Here is a 17,965-nt window from a genome sequence, read left to right as displayed (position 1 = left end):
CATCACAATAAACTCGTCTTGAATGACTTCATATAGCCCTTCACACTTGACCACGACTCAGGTATGATGAAAAATATATCTCAGTCCATTTGCTTTGCTTACTTGCACCAAAGCCTCACCAAATCTGTGACAGAACCCACTCAATTCATTCCTGTCTGCACACAACACAACTTCTCACTTCTCTCTCCTTTGGGCTACCTGTAGACCAAGCTGACCACTTCTACCAGACCACGTTCGGTCCAGCACTTATTAACATAAAGGTTGGGCTTTTGGATTTTAATAATTTTGATTCCCATTCTGCTTGTTGGTTCCAGTTATTGACATTTCTTATTCTGGTTCTTTGAGAGATGGTGTAAAAACAGGCCACCTGTTTATTTCACTAGAGAATAGTACAGTATTTTTCAATTGTAGCATGCCAGGCACCTTTGGCTAGCAGTGAGTGGGCTCTTAAAATTTCAGAAAGGGCTACAGAGTTGTGAATGCAATCACTTTAGCGCATCCCAATCTAGTGGATGCATAACCCAACCAGAGCCACTATAGTAGTTTCTGTTCTATGCGCCTTATAATGTAGTGCACCCTATTCTGATGAAAACAGTTTTAAATTAGGCCATTCATTGAAGGTGCACCTTACAGTCAGATGCACCTTATAATCCAGTGTGTTTCATGTGTGAATTTTTTTTTAGAATCGGCCATTCATTGAAGGTGCGCCTTATAATCCAGTGCACCTTATAGTGCAGAAAATACTGTACTTTAAAAAGCCAGTACTTTTTCACATATTTATGTATTCATACAGTGTTGTGGGACCACTGCCACTAGCTCAGTGTTTAGTGATCTGGCTGTTAGTGTTGGTAATGTGTAGATGTTAATTATGAACAATTATATCAAAGCATTAGCATTTTGTGTAATTCATGGCAATTTGGACTGTTGAGGACAAGACAATTAATATTTAATATTTACTTAACCGGTTCAGACAAGTCGTTGCTGGCCGTTGGCACTGAGGAGGAGGAGGCAGGCGAGGAGGAATCCAGTGCAGCACATCAGACCATGTTCAGTACACACCGTGGGTGTTTCATCATGTTACCTGTGCATCCTCCCTTGCCCAAAATAAGTCATGCAGGTGGTGTTTTCTGCAGAGTCGACATTATCAAGCTCAACAGAAGGACCTACTTTTGAGCGATGTTTGCTGTTCTCCATGCGAGAGCCTGGTTTGAAGCACCTGTCTAATCTGTGAGGCACAAACTAGACATGCTGCATGTAAAGCTGTGATGTTGTACAGGGCTCTGATAGTGTATAGAGTGAGTATCCTCACTATGAGCAGACCGTGTTTGCACAATTAGCAGGAAGTGTGTGTGAGTTTGGTGGTCTGTGCTGCAGGAGCACAACCAAACTTGGGGGATTTGTTGATATACATGTGTTTCTGTTGCGATACTGAACATGTGTATTTTATTTTGAAGGGCTGGATGTCCTATCATTGTTGGTGTAAACCTAACCAGGCCTGTTTCGTTATGTTCTATTGCACCTGGTCTATCTTCTCTTACTTGATGCCTGAAATTTCACTTCAACCTGTCAGCTGTCTTTCTACAATGTTCATTGTTATCAGTCACATTTCTGAATTATGTAATGGTAATGCTACAATACAGATAGAGCCAGTGTCCAGCTGCGAAGGGACCAACGATAAATACAAAACAGTGATGAAATATCTTGATATATTAAGCATTGATATGAAACACGCTCTTTGTAAGAGATGAAGATGTACAGTACATATTCATGTGAATGCACATGGAAGTGGATATAGAGCAGCAATCGCCTGGATCGGTAGTCTGGGAGGAGAGACAGTGTTTTGTGTGAAGCCCTACAGTCAGCATATTACATAAGCGAGCCTGTGATCCATCCTCATGCTGCTGATACATTGTGCACATAAAGAACAGGCACCCAGCTCCGATCAATGCATGTGAATAAAAGAGAAGCAACTTATTCAAACTGCATGCTGGTGATGGAGTTAAACTGCACACTAGTGGCCAGGTTTATAGCATGAAATCATACATAGAAATTATAATGATTATGTCGATATTTGCTTTTGATGGAGTGCCAAGAAAAGTAGGATTAAAACATCCTTCTTAACCTTGTAAATAAATAAAGTGACAAGAATAGTCCGTCTCATCAGTAAATAGGTCTGACAGCTGTCATAGTTGTGATCATGTGATCTTACAGAGGGCTTCCATTCTAAATATCAGCACTGGAACTGAAATTTGGTGTTGGTAACTGAGAGCTTTTTCCAGTTTTAACAGTACTTGAAAGTTTCCCCAATGTCGGACAAATAAAAGATGATCTTATCTTACTTCAGAGGAGAAATCCATCCACAAATATGGAGACACTATTTTCACTCAGAACTCTGTACTCCAACTGAAGTTACATGAAGATTAGAGGTACACCGTGAGATACGAGCTGCTTGACAGTCGAGTTATTTGAGATATGAGCCGTCGCTCTGTCAATGTTTTTGTTCAACATATGAAGGTAAATCACCAACTAGCGGTGTCCGTCCACCGCTAGTTGGTGGACGGACACCGCTAGTTGGTGGACGGACACAACATCAGCTCTAACGTCTTTAAAGGTCCCATATTGTGCTTTTTTAAATTCATGTCATTCAGCTGCCAGATGTCCAACTACACTGTATTTGAAATGTCTTGCCCCATGTCTTGCCCCAAAAATCAGTGGAGACGACAACAAATGTTTATGGACAGGACACAATTAAAGCTGTTCACCAACAATCGTCACAGACAATGACAGATTGTTGGCTAACAACACCGGAGAGCTAAGCTACAGGTGTCTAATGAAACCTTGGGATGTGACTGAGAGGTATGACAAAATGTAAAATGCTTTAATTCACCATAAAAACAGACATGTGTTCTAAATTAGAAATCAATGTGTACCTGGTTATGTGTTCACTATAACACTAGGCATAGCCTTACATGCACACACACACACACGCACGCACGCAAGCACACACACACACACACACACACACACACACACACACACACACACACACACACAAGACAACTGTGGACCTAACTAGTTAGCCAAATGCTAGCTGACTTCAACAGCTTGTGAGGAACTTTCAGTGTGTATCTCTGAGCCAGGTCATTACCACACGCTGCTACCGTAGCCTGAACGAACTCCCCCTCGGGGATGACCACGCCTATATCCGGGTGGACAGTGAAATATGACTCAGGATAGGTCAATTTACTCTATCAATCACGCTAGGTGTAAACTTTGTGAATCCGATCATTTTGATTCTGTCTAGCAATGAATTCAAAGGATTCCAAATATGTATAGACGCAGGAAGTGTTTGTTTTCCAGATTCTAGGATTTGGTCGGGTTAGTGATTACCACTATGTTTAGAAAGAGACCTGAAAAAATGTGTCTTTCATAATAGGTCCCCTTTAAACTATATAATTAATTTTATGACATGAACTGTGAAATACTTTTTACAATAACCCTTTCATTTGTATGCATTGTCTAATTTAATGGTTTCTACATACCATTTGCATTAGAACAAATAAACACTCCATCCATCTGGTCCTCAGCTGGCCCACCTGTCACATTTCAGAACTCTGTGTGGCCTACCAGTCCTGCACTGAATCCATATACATTTTCTTTGCGTATTTAATGTTACTTCTCAGTCATCTTCAAACATCAGACCACACAATTTTCTCCTGTCCAGGATGTCTTGTTGTTCCAGCATAAATTATATTGAAACTACACATAGATTATATCTACAAATGTTTCTGTCTCCTAATCTGACTACTGTTTGAAGCACCAAACTGGAAGAGTGTTTTATAAATACATGTGCAAATTTACATGTTCTGAGATTATTCTGATTGTAAAGTAAAGTAAAGCAACCAAAAGTTCAAATCGCAACTGTGGCTGAAAACATTGATGACACAGCCTCATTTAAATACACAGACAGCAAAGAACCTACTAGGGTCAGAACATCAACAAAAGTACAATGTCAGATTGTGTTTTTTTTGTGCTGAGACCCTGTTGAGGTTTTGAAAGTAAAAAAACAAAAAAAACCCCAAAAAACAAAAAAACCTGTTTTATCAACAGGAAACATTGTCATATAAATGGTATGGTATAAATAAATGGTACAAATGTCATATAAATAATATTTACAATAATTTGAAGCCTTTAATATATAACAGTCAGGCTTTTTATGTTAATATTGTCTCTCCTGTTAAATACAGCCTTTAATATATAAAGTACTATTGTATAAAAAGTGTGTTTTATGATTTTGTAAAGCCTTTACTCTTAAGAATAATGTAAACTATATATAACCCTAATATATAACCCTAACCCATATATACTACAACCCAAATCCTAGCCCAACCTACACATAGGTGATGAGTTGTGTCTCAAAGAAGAAGTGATGTCTGTACTGGTGTCAGTGTCCTTGCACGTGTGGGGCAGTAACTTATTACTACTAACCAACTTTTCTCAGTAACTGTACTTTGTAGGATTATAATTAGCAAGACAAGAGTTATATAACTGTCTATTATTTGTTTTCATAGTCATGGAAGAACTGTAAAAACAAACGTAGTTAAATAAGTGATGCTATTGATCAAAGCAGGAGGACATTGAAACACAAAGGGATCAATAATGTGTACAATGGACAGGTCATATTGTGTTTATCAGGCCATCTAACCTCATCTGGCTGGTGAACTGGACAGCAAAGACACGTCTTGCAGCTGATAATTTTGAAAAGCTCAGTGAAGGTATTTTCTATAGACCTGTTTAATTCAGGTGGAGGGAGGATTTGTGTGCAGGAGCCACAGCATCTCAGTGGGGTCCAGATCCAAACTTTGAATTTGTCAGTCCAGAACTTTTTCTTTTATTCCTCTTGAGCCATTCAGATGTGGATTACGCTAATATTGAAACCATGGCCTTCATGCATATCCCAGTTGCTTTTGAGCTTCACTGATGACCTGAAATTTTTCTTCAGGAACTTCTGTTAGAGACCAAAATTCATGTTTCCCTCAAATAATCAACTCATCCTGGTCCTCAACCAGAAAGAATTCACTCCATGTTTGTTTGTAGAATGGGAATGATGGTCATTTATTGGAATGCTGTGATTGGTTTACCCATCCACAGGTCAACACTGAAGGTTTTCTGAAATCTTTGAGGGTATCAGTTTGTGGTCTGTCTGTCTGTTGTCTGTTTGTCTGCCCTTCTGTCTGTCTGTTCGAGATAAATATGAACATCACAAAAATTAATATTTTTTTCTTTCCCCAGGTTCCAAATGTTGAACATGTCCACCCCAAGTGAGCTGAAGTCTCCCTGCGTGACTCGCAACGGTATGGTTAAGCTGCCCCCCAGCCAGCCCAATGGTCTGGGCAGCGCAAGCATCACCAAGGGGACACCTGCTGCCAAGAACCGCCTGTGCCAGTCGTCCTCAGTACCCTCCATCCTGCCCCCTCCACCATCTTCTCTTTCTTACCACCATCACCACCACCTGGATGGCCCGGGGATGCACAACTCAGCAGCCTCTCTCTTGGGCTCTGACCTGGAAGCTGGATTGCCTCTTGTGGCCTTGAAGCCATCCCTTCGTCAGCTTTCCCCGCTCACTCTGCCCAAACCCATCCTGCTGGAGCGCCAGCTCGTCCTGGATGAGAAGCTACTCAACCGATTGCTCTGGTACTTTACCACTGCTGAAAAATGTGTCTTGGCACAGGTATGCAAGACATGGCGCAAAGTGCTGTACCAGCCCAAGTTCTGGGAGGGTGTGACACCCATCTTACATGCCAAGGAGTTATATACTCTCCTTCCTAATGGGGAGAAGGAGTTTGTCAGTCTGCGAGCCTTCGCCCTACGTGGTTTCCAGTCTTTCTGCTTAGTAGGGGTGTCAGACCTGGACATTTGTGAATTCATCGACAACTACCCACTGTCCAAGAAAGGTGTTCGCTCAGTCAGCCTCAAGAGGTCCACTATCACAGATGCCGGTTTGGAGGTAAGTCTGACAGTCTTCCCTGACGGCTAGATTATGAAAAAATGTGTACCTTCTACGTACCGTAGCATCTTGAGATATGAGTTTAATTTGTTCCGTGACTGAACTTGTAACTCAAACAAATTTTCCCCATTGAAAGTAACCAAAATCATTGTAATCTATTCCAGACCCAATCCCTTTTAAATTATGAAAATGATATAAAATATTTTTTAACTAGCCGATAGACATGCAGATTTTACCTGTGCATAATTTATTATATATAAGGTACGTAAACAATGATAAAGTGTGAAACCCCAGTTAGATGATGAAGGTGATGAAGGTGATGAACAGTTTTATTCATCAAAGTGGGTTTTCTGGCTCAGCACCATTGACTTTCATCTGTACTACAGACTCATTTATCTCTAATACTGATTTCACATGAGATTATTCTCATTGTTTTCAGTGTAATTTTCAATCAACTCAACACTTCCTGCACCAACAAGTCATCTGTACAGATATTTAATTAATGTTCACTAATTAATGAAACAGGTCAGGACTACATGGAAACCAGTAGGCTTTAGACTGGGGGGAGCTGTTGTGTGTGTTTGTTATGGTACCAGTAACACGCACAATGATTGTACCTTAGGGTCTGAGCTACTGCTACTATACTTCACTGCCAAGAACGAAACAGACCTAATGCTGCTGAGTGTTTGTCAGAGCTGTTTATAACTGCTAGGCTAGGTTGCTATTCAGGGATCAGGAGTTGGTTGCTATGGAGAGAGCTAGATTGTTGGTTATATTAGCTATATATGGATTTTTGCTTGGTGCTGATTTTACTTTACTGTTGTGTTGCACCTTCAGAGAGATCTTTCTGATGATTGCTTTGATTCAAATAATTAACCCAGTTAACATACAGAATATACTTACACACACAGACACTCTAAATTGATGTGATGCTACCAGACCCCCCCGAAACAACACATCATAAAAGTTAACATATAAACAAATCACTGATAGAATTCCTCAGCCTGCTCTCATGCATACCTTCATATGTACGCAGTCATGTAGACATAGAGCAGAACTCCATGGAGAACATACCTCTGCAAAGGCCAAACAGTCACCCACATCTATCTAACCCAATGGAACACCCCCCTCCACAACGCCTTGTGTGGATTGGTTCAGTAGTGGTTGTGTAATTAAGATAAATAAGGAGAAGCCTAACTAGAGGCCTGTACCATAAAGCTGGATTAACCTGGCCGGGCTTCCTCTTACTTATCTGGCTTCACTTACCAAGACATCCGCCCTCCGGATTTTCGGTACCATAAAGCCGGCTATCAACTCACTAATTCAATCCAGGCTTGTCCACTCTAGATCTGTGCGCGCTCACATGAAAAGGGCGGAGTTTGCTGCATGCGACCAATCGCAAACATGCAACAAACCAGCCCGAGACGCATGTTTCACAACGGAGGAGCAAACAATAATAATGAATAAATATGATCAATACAAATCAATAATCCAGGCAAAAAGCAACACAGTTGCAGCTGCCAAACGGAGCAAGGATCTCTGGGAAAACATGGCCGACTGCGTCAATGAGGAAGTTAGTGCCATTACAATATTACTGCCCCACTATGACTGCACTTGTGTATCTGACTACAGTAACATGTGTGTGTTCATAAATGTGTGTGTGAACCACATGTTTGGTTATGACATGTGATCGTAGCCCCGTGACTTTATGAACAGCTCTACGTACTGTGTTCTTCACAGGTTTTCAGCATCGCCAACAGAATACATAAAAGTACCTATCAATCAATCAATCAATCAATCAATCAATCAATCAATCAATCAATCAATCAATCAATCAATCAATCAATCAATCAATCAAAATCAATCAATCAATCAATCAATCAATCAATCAATCCATGATTTACTGAAACAAATCATTGATTAATGGCATTTTTTCTGTGTCTTGCTTGTAACCCGTCCAACGAGGGATTCCAGGACATCATAATAATGACCAACATCACTCAGAAATATATTAACTGTCTCAAAGACCCTCAGGTCAATGCACACTGTGTGGGACTGTCAGCTCGTGGTTGGGGTGCGTTCCATTCCTGATGTGAGGCTCCAGCAGCTGACAGATGTAATGTAACCCCTCCCCCCAAAACCTCTACCTTTCTACAGTCATTGTTCAGCCAATCCCACCGGATTACAGCCATCCCTAAATATTCTCTCTGCCTGAGCGCTCTGCACACAAGCTGTGCACCGAGATCCACCGGGTCCTCAGGGAACGGACGGCCCATTTTCAGGAGAACTGATTGGTCAGTAGGTGGGGCTGTTATACCTGCTGAGCTCTGATTGGTCAGTAGGTGGGGCTGTTATACCCGCTGAGCTCTGATTGGTCAGTAGGTAGGGCTGTTCTACCTGCTGAGCTCTGATTGGTCAGTAGGTAGGGCTGTTCTACCTGCTGAGCTCTTATCCTGAACTTATCCTGCTCCGGAGCAGGTTAGGTGTTCAGCATAGGTTACCACGACAACGTAGCCCGATAGAAAGTCAGCCACCTTTATGGTACCGAAAAGCCAGGGTTAAGCCTGAAGTTATCTGGCTAAGCCGTAATCCAGCTTTATGGTACAGGCCTCTGGTACCATAAGGGCACAGTCCTTCTGCCATATTTTATAAAAATCTGTTTTTGTGCTGAAGGACCAACCAATGAACCTGTGGACATAACTTCACGAAACATAAATCATAAGAAAACACACACAAAAGTGACACAAATGCTTTATGTAAAGTGCTTTTAAAACTTTTATTTCAAATTAAACAAAATGATTTCTAGTTCAACCCTGTTTTTTAAATTTGACCAATTTGTGTGTCCTCCCAAGCACTGAAGTGTGACGTGAGCCGAGCTCAGTGAGATCAGACCCCCACTTGGGATTAACCACTGAAAATAAAATCAGAAACCCAAGGACAGTTTATTAAAACTCTTAATGTTGTTGAACAATCAAAATATGATATGGAAGACGTAACCTAAATCACCAGTCTCATCTTGTTGAGGCTGGTTTATTTGCATAGCCAGGTGTCAACAAAATATTGAACTTACAGTTGTACTCAGTCGTGTCAATATAAACGTCAAAGCTCACACCATGAATTGGATGCATTCCGCTATATTTGTATCAATGCGGTGTACTGGCGCCACGCCCGGAGTGTACCCTGCCTCATGCCCCCAGTCAGCTGGGATAGGCTCCAGCACCCCTCCAGTTAGTTGTTTTGCATTGAGAATCGTAGTGGTGAACGGCGACGCAGATCTTGATGCAGAGCCGTGGTCACTAATCTTAATTTGCATTCATATGGTTGACTGGAGTTTCTTTGTCACCACCAGAACCACAGTTAAACTGGTTTATCCTGCAGGTCATGTTGGAGCAGATGCAGGGTCTGATGCACCTGGAGCTGTCAGGCTGCAATGACTTCACAGAAGCCGGGCTGTGGTCCAGCCTGAACGCCCGGCTAACTTCACTCAGCGTCAGCGACTGCATCAACGTGGCGGACGACGCCATCGCTGCCATTTCACAGCTCCTGCCCAACCTGTCGGAGCTGAGCCTGCAGGCCTACCATGTTACCGACACGGCCATGGCCTACTTCACAGCCAAACAGGTAGGATGTGAAAACTGGAGGCACCGGCTCCCCTGTCCTGACTCTCTTCACACACCTTCATTCTCACCTCAAGTACTGCTTTAACACGTGATACAAAGTTCCCTTTTATTAGTATTATTGTGCTTATTAACATTCATAATCTAGATCAGTCTCCAGCCTTTTTGCGCCATGGACCAGTTTAACGTCAGAAAATATTTTCACATACCAGCCTTTAAAACTTTAAGTAGTAAGAGTCAAATGAACCGTTTAACCAATCAGGAGACAGTTGAAAATATGTCCTAATTGAATATAGTATACAGTCAGTCAGTCATCTTCAGATTACCACCGCTGTATCCGTCGCAGCGGGTCACGGGGAGCCGGAGCCTATCTCGGCGACATAGGGCATGAGGCGGGGGACACTCCGGGCACGACGCCAGTGCACCGCGGAGCCACACACAAAGACAGACAACCATGCACACACACACACTCATTCTTATGGGCAATTTGGAACGGCCAATCAACCTGAAGCGCATGCTTTTGGAGGTGGGAGGAAGCCGGAGAACCCGGAGAGAACCCACGCAGACACGGCGAGAGCGTGCGAACTCCGCACAGAGTGGGACTCGAACCCGGGTCCGCCGTGTTGTGAGGCAGCAGTGCTAACCACTGCGCCACCGTGCCGCCCAGTATAGTAAACAGTTCCCCTGAATTTTTCGTATCTTTTCACATTTTTGAAATAAAAAACAAACAAACAAACTATAGATTAAAATATCAGTGTTTTTGAAATATTTCTAACCTTGATATGGTAAAGACATGGGATGTTCAATTTGTTTGACGAGAGAAATGAAATTCAGATGAACACAACTCCAATTTTCTTACGTTTGCATTAATGCGTGTGTATCTTCAAATTAAGTGAAGGTGGAGAGGATAGAAAGTTCTTACGTACCGTTGCCTTCCACCTGCAGGGCTACACCACTCACACTCTGCGGCTCCACTCCTGCTGGGAGATCACCAATCACGGAGTGGTGAACATGGTGCACAGCCTTCCCAACCTGACTGCCCTCAGCCTCTCTGGCTGCTCCAAGATCACAGATGACGGTGTGGAGCTGGTTGCTGAGAATCTGCGTAAACTACGCAGTCTGGACCTGTCCTGGTGCCCCCGGATCACTGACATGGCCCTGGAGTACATCGCCTGTGATCTGCACAAACTGGAGGAGTTGGTGTTGGACAGGTGGGTTATGTGCAGATGAGGGGAGGGTAGCTGTGACCGTAAGTATGTTACTTAAAGTAGGTTACACTTAAAGTAAGCAGGTTGTTGGTGAAAATACTGTTATATGAACATTAAGATTTTTACACTCATACGTTCATGTTTCCAGAAGAAATCAATCAATACTGGAACTCCTGAAAGGATAATTTGTCATGTGGGAGCTGAATTCTGAATCGAAGAAGCCACAGAGACCCAGCCATATCTTAGAAAGCTTAGAGGGGTCCTATTATAAAAAACACATTTTTTCAGGTTTCTACATATACATAGTGGTCCTCCCTAACCCCACCAAATCCTAGAATCTGGAAAACAACGGCTTCCTGCATCAATAGATGTTTGGAATATTTTGGTTACAATCAAAACCGATCGGATTGACCACAAAGCCAAACCTTACGTCATCTCCGGGGTGATTGATAGAGAAATTGACCAATCCTGAATCAAATTTGATTGCCCCCCCAGATGTGGGCGTGGTCATCCCCGAGTAGATTATAGATGAGCAGATGTTGAATGTGATGGTGAAGTGATGAGCTACATGACAGTGTCCTGGGACCAGGTTTGATGCCGTGCTCAAGAACACCTCAGCAGTGACCAGGATGTGAACTAGCACCCTTCCATCTAGCAGTGTACACTCCATACTGCGGTCCATGCTGGTCTTGGACCACCCACCTACCAGTTGAAGTGAGATGCTGCTGCCCATTACGAGACTGTGGTTCACAGCCTGTCGATGAAGACAGCTTGACCGTATCTCCTAGAGAAGGGTTGGGGTTGAGACAGGAGTTTGGGTTTCAGTGAAGACTTCATCAAAATGAGTTTGTGGAAGTCGATTGGAGAAGTAGTGCAGATACGCATCAGATCGTAATTCTGTGATCTTACTCCCTGAGTTTGGAGGTAAAGTGATAGAATTTAAGGCAGAAGCTGATGAGTTAGTCTCTGAGAATTTAATCATTGAAGAAGCTCATGAAACTGTCACTGTTAGGGCTTGTAGGAATATTGGGTTAATGTCAGGATTAGGGTTAGGGACATGGATTGGATTATACAATTTCCTCTGGGAATAATAAAGTATCTATCTATATCTGTCTGTCTGTCTGTCTGTCTGTCTGTCTGTCTGTCTGTCTGTCTGTCTGTCTGTCTGTCTGTCTGTCTGTCTGTCTGTCTGTCTGTTAGGGACAGGGATTGGGTTAGTGTTAGGAGTAGGGAGGGGTTAGGGTTATGGTGATATGGTTAGGATTAGGATAGGGTTAGGGTTAGTATCAGGGTTAGGATTAGGGATAGGGTTAGGGTTAGGATTGGGGATAGGGTTAGGGTTAGGATTGGGGATAGGGTTAGGGTTAGGATTGGGGATAGGGTTAGGGTTAGGATTGGGGATAGGGTTAGGGTTAGGATTAGGGATAGGGTTAGGATTAGGGTTACGGTTAGGATTAGGGATAGGGTTAGGGGTTAAGGCTGTCTACAGGCCAATTGAGACTTTTCCAGTTTAAGATGTGAACATATTTCTAAAACCATTCTCTGCAACCTTCAGAAACTTAGCAGCTATTCTAAATAGTTAGGATGGCTTAGATCAGTTCCCCTCATCCTATGTAGCTACACTACATTAAAACCTGTTTAGGGACCTCTGTGCCCTCTAAATGAAGTCACTGCGTCGTGGTTCACTCAGTTGAACTTTCTTATTACCTTATTATCATGTATTCTTCACCAACGGGTCTGTCCTCTCTACCCTTTCATTAATTCCTCAACTCTCTAAGGTGATGTTCTGACATCCCGTGTGTCCTCTCTAACCAGTACATAATATTGATAATTCACATTTAATTAATTTATCCTTGTGTACACAAGACAGTTGAACAAAACTGGTAGTTTTGATTTACATGTCTTGGTTTGTGCCCACATTCAGGTGTGTGCGGGTCACAGACACTGGACTGGGCTACCTGTCCACCATGTCCTCATTAAGGAGCCTCTATCTGCGGTGGTGCTGTCAGGTAACACAACACACACAAAACATGAAGTGTGACATGAGTTGAGCTTTGGGACAACTGATACAAAAAATGTGTCTTTGGTTTGGATCAATGCAGGCTAACGTTCTGGACTGGTGCTCCACAGGAGTGTATCTGTGTGTTCACTGGATGTTGAAATATGTTCACCATTCACATCTTCACCATTTAATACAAATGGTTTATGGTCTGTGTGTGTGTGTGTGTGTGTGTGTGTGTGTGTGTGTGTGTGTGTGTGTGTGTGTGTGTGTGTGTGTGTGTGTGTGTGTGTGTGTGTGTGTGTGTGTGTGTGTGGGGGGTGCAGGTACAGGATTTTGGACTGCAGCATTTGTTTAGAATGAGGAGTCTTCGTCTTCTGTCTCTTGCAGGTATTGTTTCCTATGTTTTCCTATGTTTTAAATAATTATAACCCCCCAGCCCGTACCTGAACTCAGTCTGTCCTGCCGCCCCCCCACCCCCCAGGCTGCCCCCTGTTGACCACCAACGGCCTCTCAGGCCTCATCCAGCTGCAGGAGCTGGAGGAGCTGGAGCTGACTAACTGCCCTGGAGCCACCGCCGAGCTCTTCAAATACTTCTCCCAGCACCTGCCCCTCTGCATGGTCATCGAGTAAGACCACTGACCCCCCCCATCACCGATCAGCCGACCAGACCAACCAATCACCATTCTTCTACCGTCCTCCTCCTTACTCTTCCTCACTCTTTTCTCGAAATACTAGCCAGGAGACTGAACTTCTTATCGTACCAGACCGTTCCTCATCACCTGTCCCCCTCCCCCGCCTGTCTTCCTCCATACCCCCATTGAGTAGGCGAACAGGCGGACCGAGAGGCAGGAAGGCAGATGATGGTAGATGCCAGAGCCTGAAGGTGATTGGATGGCATTTTGAGCTTCATTTGAGATTTTGAAGTGAATATCTTGGTGTGACGACCCGTCACCCGTCAGACCGGACAAAAGGCTTTTGTTTTCAGAAGGGGGGGGGGGTCGTCCTCACGCTGATGGTTTCTCCTCCTTTAGCCGGACGGGTGCTGAAGGCAGAGACACACAGACGTCGATGCAAGAGGTTTGAAAAGGGAAAAGCAGACGTGTGTTTGAGCTGATTGGGTTGGACTCACACACTGTAAACACATTCACACATCCTGTATATTAACAAGTAAAACTAACGTAAGTTCTCAAGCCCATGAGTACGGACGGACATTTTCCCATCTCTCTGTGTAATATAACTGCTGTTCTTCATCTCATGAGGCGTCAGGGTGAAGTTTTCTCTTGTTTTCAGAGAGACACCATTAAACCAGCTGGAGAACTGGACAGAACTTAAAGGTGTAGTTCAGGAAGTGAACGATGGAACGTCCCTCTCACTCTCTCTCTTCCTTCATCTACGTGTGAAGTTTCAGCCATGGAATCACAAAGGATCCCGTCTTTTTTGGGGGGGATGCCACCAACTTTTCCATCTCTTTGTGTCTTTAAATAACTGATGAACACCAGTTTACAGTGTTGGACTTGATTTAATTACTGATTTCATATTTTTTCCTGTCATGTTTTTTTTTTTCTATTTAATTTACGGGTATGGAGGATAAGCTATTGTAAACTGTGAATGTTGTGTTTTTAAAAGGGACATGTGTGGTTGATGCAGTGCAGCATGGAAGGAACGATCAGTGGGAAAAGCAGAAAGAAAAGACTTTATTGACTGACAGGCTCTGCTAAGGGTTAGAATGTGGTTTTCTAAAATAAGGAAGAATCATACATATAAAATGTCATGAGTGTGGGGGAGCAAATGGAGGGCAATGGTATTTCTGGACCCCAGTTAATAAATAATGTTAATAAGAATCTGGGGGTCCTAAAAGCAATTTGTGTTGGTGAGAAGGTTTTTGATCAGCTTGGGGACATATTTTCGAACGGATTTGTTTTTTTGAATTTGTCTTTGTCTTCTTTTAAATCATCTTTCAAATGCTGATGTAAGCAGGTGGTTTAGTGTTTGAACTCGTGTGGTCCTGAAGCTGCACTGTGTGAGAAGAGGCTAATCCAGTGTTTAACACAAGAACAGGTGTGAAGGTGTGACGGCTACGAAAGGATCAGGATCTCAGGGCCACTAGAATCTAAAGCTACTTTATTTAGTTTGTGAATATTTGAGTATTTTTTCCTAACAAACCAGAGACAGAAAAACTTTTGAGGTTGTTTCAAATGGTTTTTAGCTCACATCAGTGAGATTAACAGGTCCGCTCCATCCTCAGACCTGTAGTCAGTGGCGTTTTGAACTAAAAAAAAAGTGTGAATTAGTAATGTTAGAATCCGTGTTGACATTATTTTGTTCCTAAAGTCATATCAAACTGTCTCTATGAAACAAAACTACAAATTCCTTTTAAAGGTAAACCAGGAAGAAACGTAAAATCTGCCACAGAAGCTGCAGATTTATGTTTACCATCAAACGATGAAACCCGTTTTATTCACTGTTGTCATAGTAAAGAGTGTATTGATGAAGTGTTTGTCCCACTGCGTCGGGTGTGTTGGGAGGAAACCAGCCCATCCAGTGTTAAAAATAAGAAGGGAAGACTGCAGAGTTCCAAAAGGAATCTGAACTTCATCTTAAAGTTTCATGGGACGAATGCAATAAACCACAGGCAACAATTAGAGCACAGGAAAATCACCGAAAGGTTTACTTTGAAGCTGGTTTAAAGTCAGGAGGAAGTTGCAGTGGGGTTGTGTTTGGTCTCTTAATTATTCATAGGTGGGACATTCCAGTTAAAGCCAGGTCTGAGGCATTGCTATTACAGCATCCCTGGTCTTCCCTGAGGCACAGGTGTGTGGATCCTGTGCCTCCTTTGACTCATAATCATACCAATAACTCCATCTGACTGCACATAAACGGAAGCAGCCACATTATCTGATAGACCGAGTGACCAGTCAGCGGAAATCCATCAGAGAAGTGATCCTACTGCTTTACCTATGATGGGATGCAGGTGATGAAATAATCCGTCGTTAATCGGGAAAATGTTGATGAATTAATCTAAAATAGGTTTGGAGTAAAGCGAGCAATCACCAGTCAGTTAACATCAAGGCATCCTCATCCTGATGCGCACCATCACATGTTCACCATCACGGTTTGAAGACAGGCACATGTTTGACCCCTTTTTCACCTTTAAATCAATGCACACTAAGTTACTCTTGTAATGTGGGCGTTGTGTATGAAAACGATGACAGGCCTTCAAATGGAGTCTTAAATAATAAGTAAATAGAGTCTGTTTTCGGTCGTGTAAAGTCCATTTTTTAATCCTCATTAAAATGAGCTAAACTACCAACAACTTCAACATGCATTAATACTTGGCACTGAAACACAAGGCGTCTAGAACTGTGTGGGATGGTGGATAAGAAGGAAAAACTGTACATCAGAAAATATATCTAAGATAAAATGGAGTTTTTAATGACGGCCTCAGCGCTACGTTTGGCTTCCTGTGTGTCCTCCGATATGCTGACTGCCAAAATGAAGACTGGATTAGTGTGAGCCAGTATTAGATTGTGCCAAACGCATCTGCAGCAGGCCATCCAATGTGTGTGTTTGCTTCTAGCTGATCACATAGAAACGAGTGTGTGCCGTACGGACAGACCACGCATGATTTAGTTGGTCTGATTTTATTTTGTTGTTGTTGTCTAAGTTCATTTAGAGGTTGTTCTCAATCTCTTTGTACATAAATATATTTATTTATTTATTTTGAATTAATTTGTGTCTTATTTACACGATTTATTTATTGAAGATTTTCCAAATATTTTGTTGTTTGTTTGGAAAATTTCTTCAGAATTTAAGCCTGAATTATCTAAAACATTGATCATTGTTTTTTTTTGTTTTTTTAATTTTTTTTTTAATTGTCTGACATTTCAGGCCCGTCAGTGAAACGATCTAATACACATTGACCATTTACACTTTTAGACACGAGTGACCATTAACATGATGAAGACTGACATAACATTTTTAAATCAGTGCACAGAGTGTGTTTTCCTCTGTGCTTGTGTGTCAACTTTGTATCTTTGTTGGGTCTTTCACTGAGAAGGGGATAAACAATGGTGACAAGTTATATTTACTGTCATTGTCCTGAATGTGGAAATACAGAGTATGATATGCATAAAACACTGATGTGTGAGACTGACCTTTGTTAAAGAGGAGGTGTGTGAGGAGGCATGCACGTTAAGAAGACAAGAAACCGTTCACACCTAAAGGCGATCATTCACTGATTCACCGCCACAGTGGGCGGAGCCACAGCATCCAGCAGAAATCTGCTCCTCCATCAGTGATGTTAGCAGAAATAGTCTCTGGTACCGACGATAAGTGAGTCTATTTAGCTTAATATTAATGCACACATACTGAAGGAGGTTGGCAGTGAATGAATGAATGAATGAATGATTGAATGAATGAATGGATGAATGAATGGCCTGTGGGGCAGATGTCTGTTCTCTACTGATCGCTCTAGTAGCATAAATCCCCCTCCCATCCAGAGGGGGCAGAACTGTTGTCTTGCCCTTGATGATTGTGTTGCTTCTAATGAGTGATTACATGAATGTGATTACATGAATGTGATTACATGAATGTGATTACATGAATGTGAATACAGTAATCCATCGAGCATTTACGCATTAACACGCGCGGCCTCACTACATCGTTGATTTTTAGTAGGTAGTCATGTGATACCGTACGCTCATTCTATTGGCCGACGGCATCCTGACGTGCGCTACGTTCCAAGAGTCTGTGATTCCTGTGAGACACTAAAGTGTTTTAAACAGTCTATCAGTGTTTTAAAGGTGATGCAGATAGAAGGTGGTTTAATATCAGTATGGGGGGGTCAGAAATGTTTAAATGACCATAAATAATAAGTTAGTTTGTCGCTCTATTGCGGAATTCCGTTGTCAGGTCCAACATGTAGCTTGCTTATGCTTACAGGTATGTTGGTCATGGGTTAGATTCCCACTCGTGGCCCGTCATCACATGGTAACCCCAACCTTTTTACAGTTCCTTTCCTACCTAAACAAATGAATTGATTTAAATTCATGCTGAAAACAGAATAACAGTCTGATTCACATGTGCTCAACAAGTGGTTTGCAAACAGGAGAAATCAAAGATGATGCTGAAC

The 17,965-nt window shown here is 42.4% G+C and overlaps 1 protein-coding gene across 2 annotated transcripts in view; it reads left to right on the top strand.

Annotated features, from left to right (window-relative positions):
* Positions 1–16,970, top strand: part of fbxl16 (F-box and leucine-rich repeat protein 16) — a 28,189-nt gene extending 11,219 nt beyond the window's left edge. For both annotated transcript variants that reach the window (XM_068336908.1, XM_068336909.1), the window contains exons 2-7: positions 5,293–6,007; positions 9,386–9,628; positions 10,570–10,835; positions 12,757–12,841; positions 13,158–13,221; positions 13,316–16,970. In XM_068336908.1, the coding sequence (XP_068193009.1) occupies positions 5,293–6,007; positions 9,386–9,628; positions 10,570–10,835; positions 12,757–12,841; positions 13,158–13,221; positions 13,316–13,464 (1,522 nt within the window). In that variant the 3' untranslated portion in view covers positions 13,465–16,970. The remainder of the gene's footprint in view (positions 1–5,292; positions 6,008–9,385; positions 9,629–10,569; positions 10,836–12,756; positions 12,842–13,157; positions 13,222–13,315) is intronic.
* Positions 16,971–17,965: the final 995 nt, after the last annotated feature.

Source organism: Antennarius striatus, chromosome 16 (assembly GCF_040054535.1).
Source record: "Antennarius striatus isolate MH-2024 chromosome 16, ASM4005453v1, whole genome shotgun sequence".
Taxonomy (NCBI): Eukaryota; Metazoa; Chordata; class Actinopteri; order Lophiiformes; family Antennariidae; genus Antennarius; species Antennarius striatus.
This window is presented reverse-complemented; position numbering and strand designations above follow the sequence as displayed.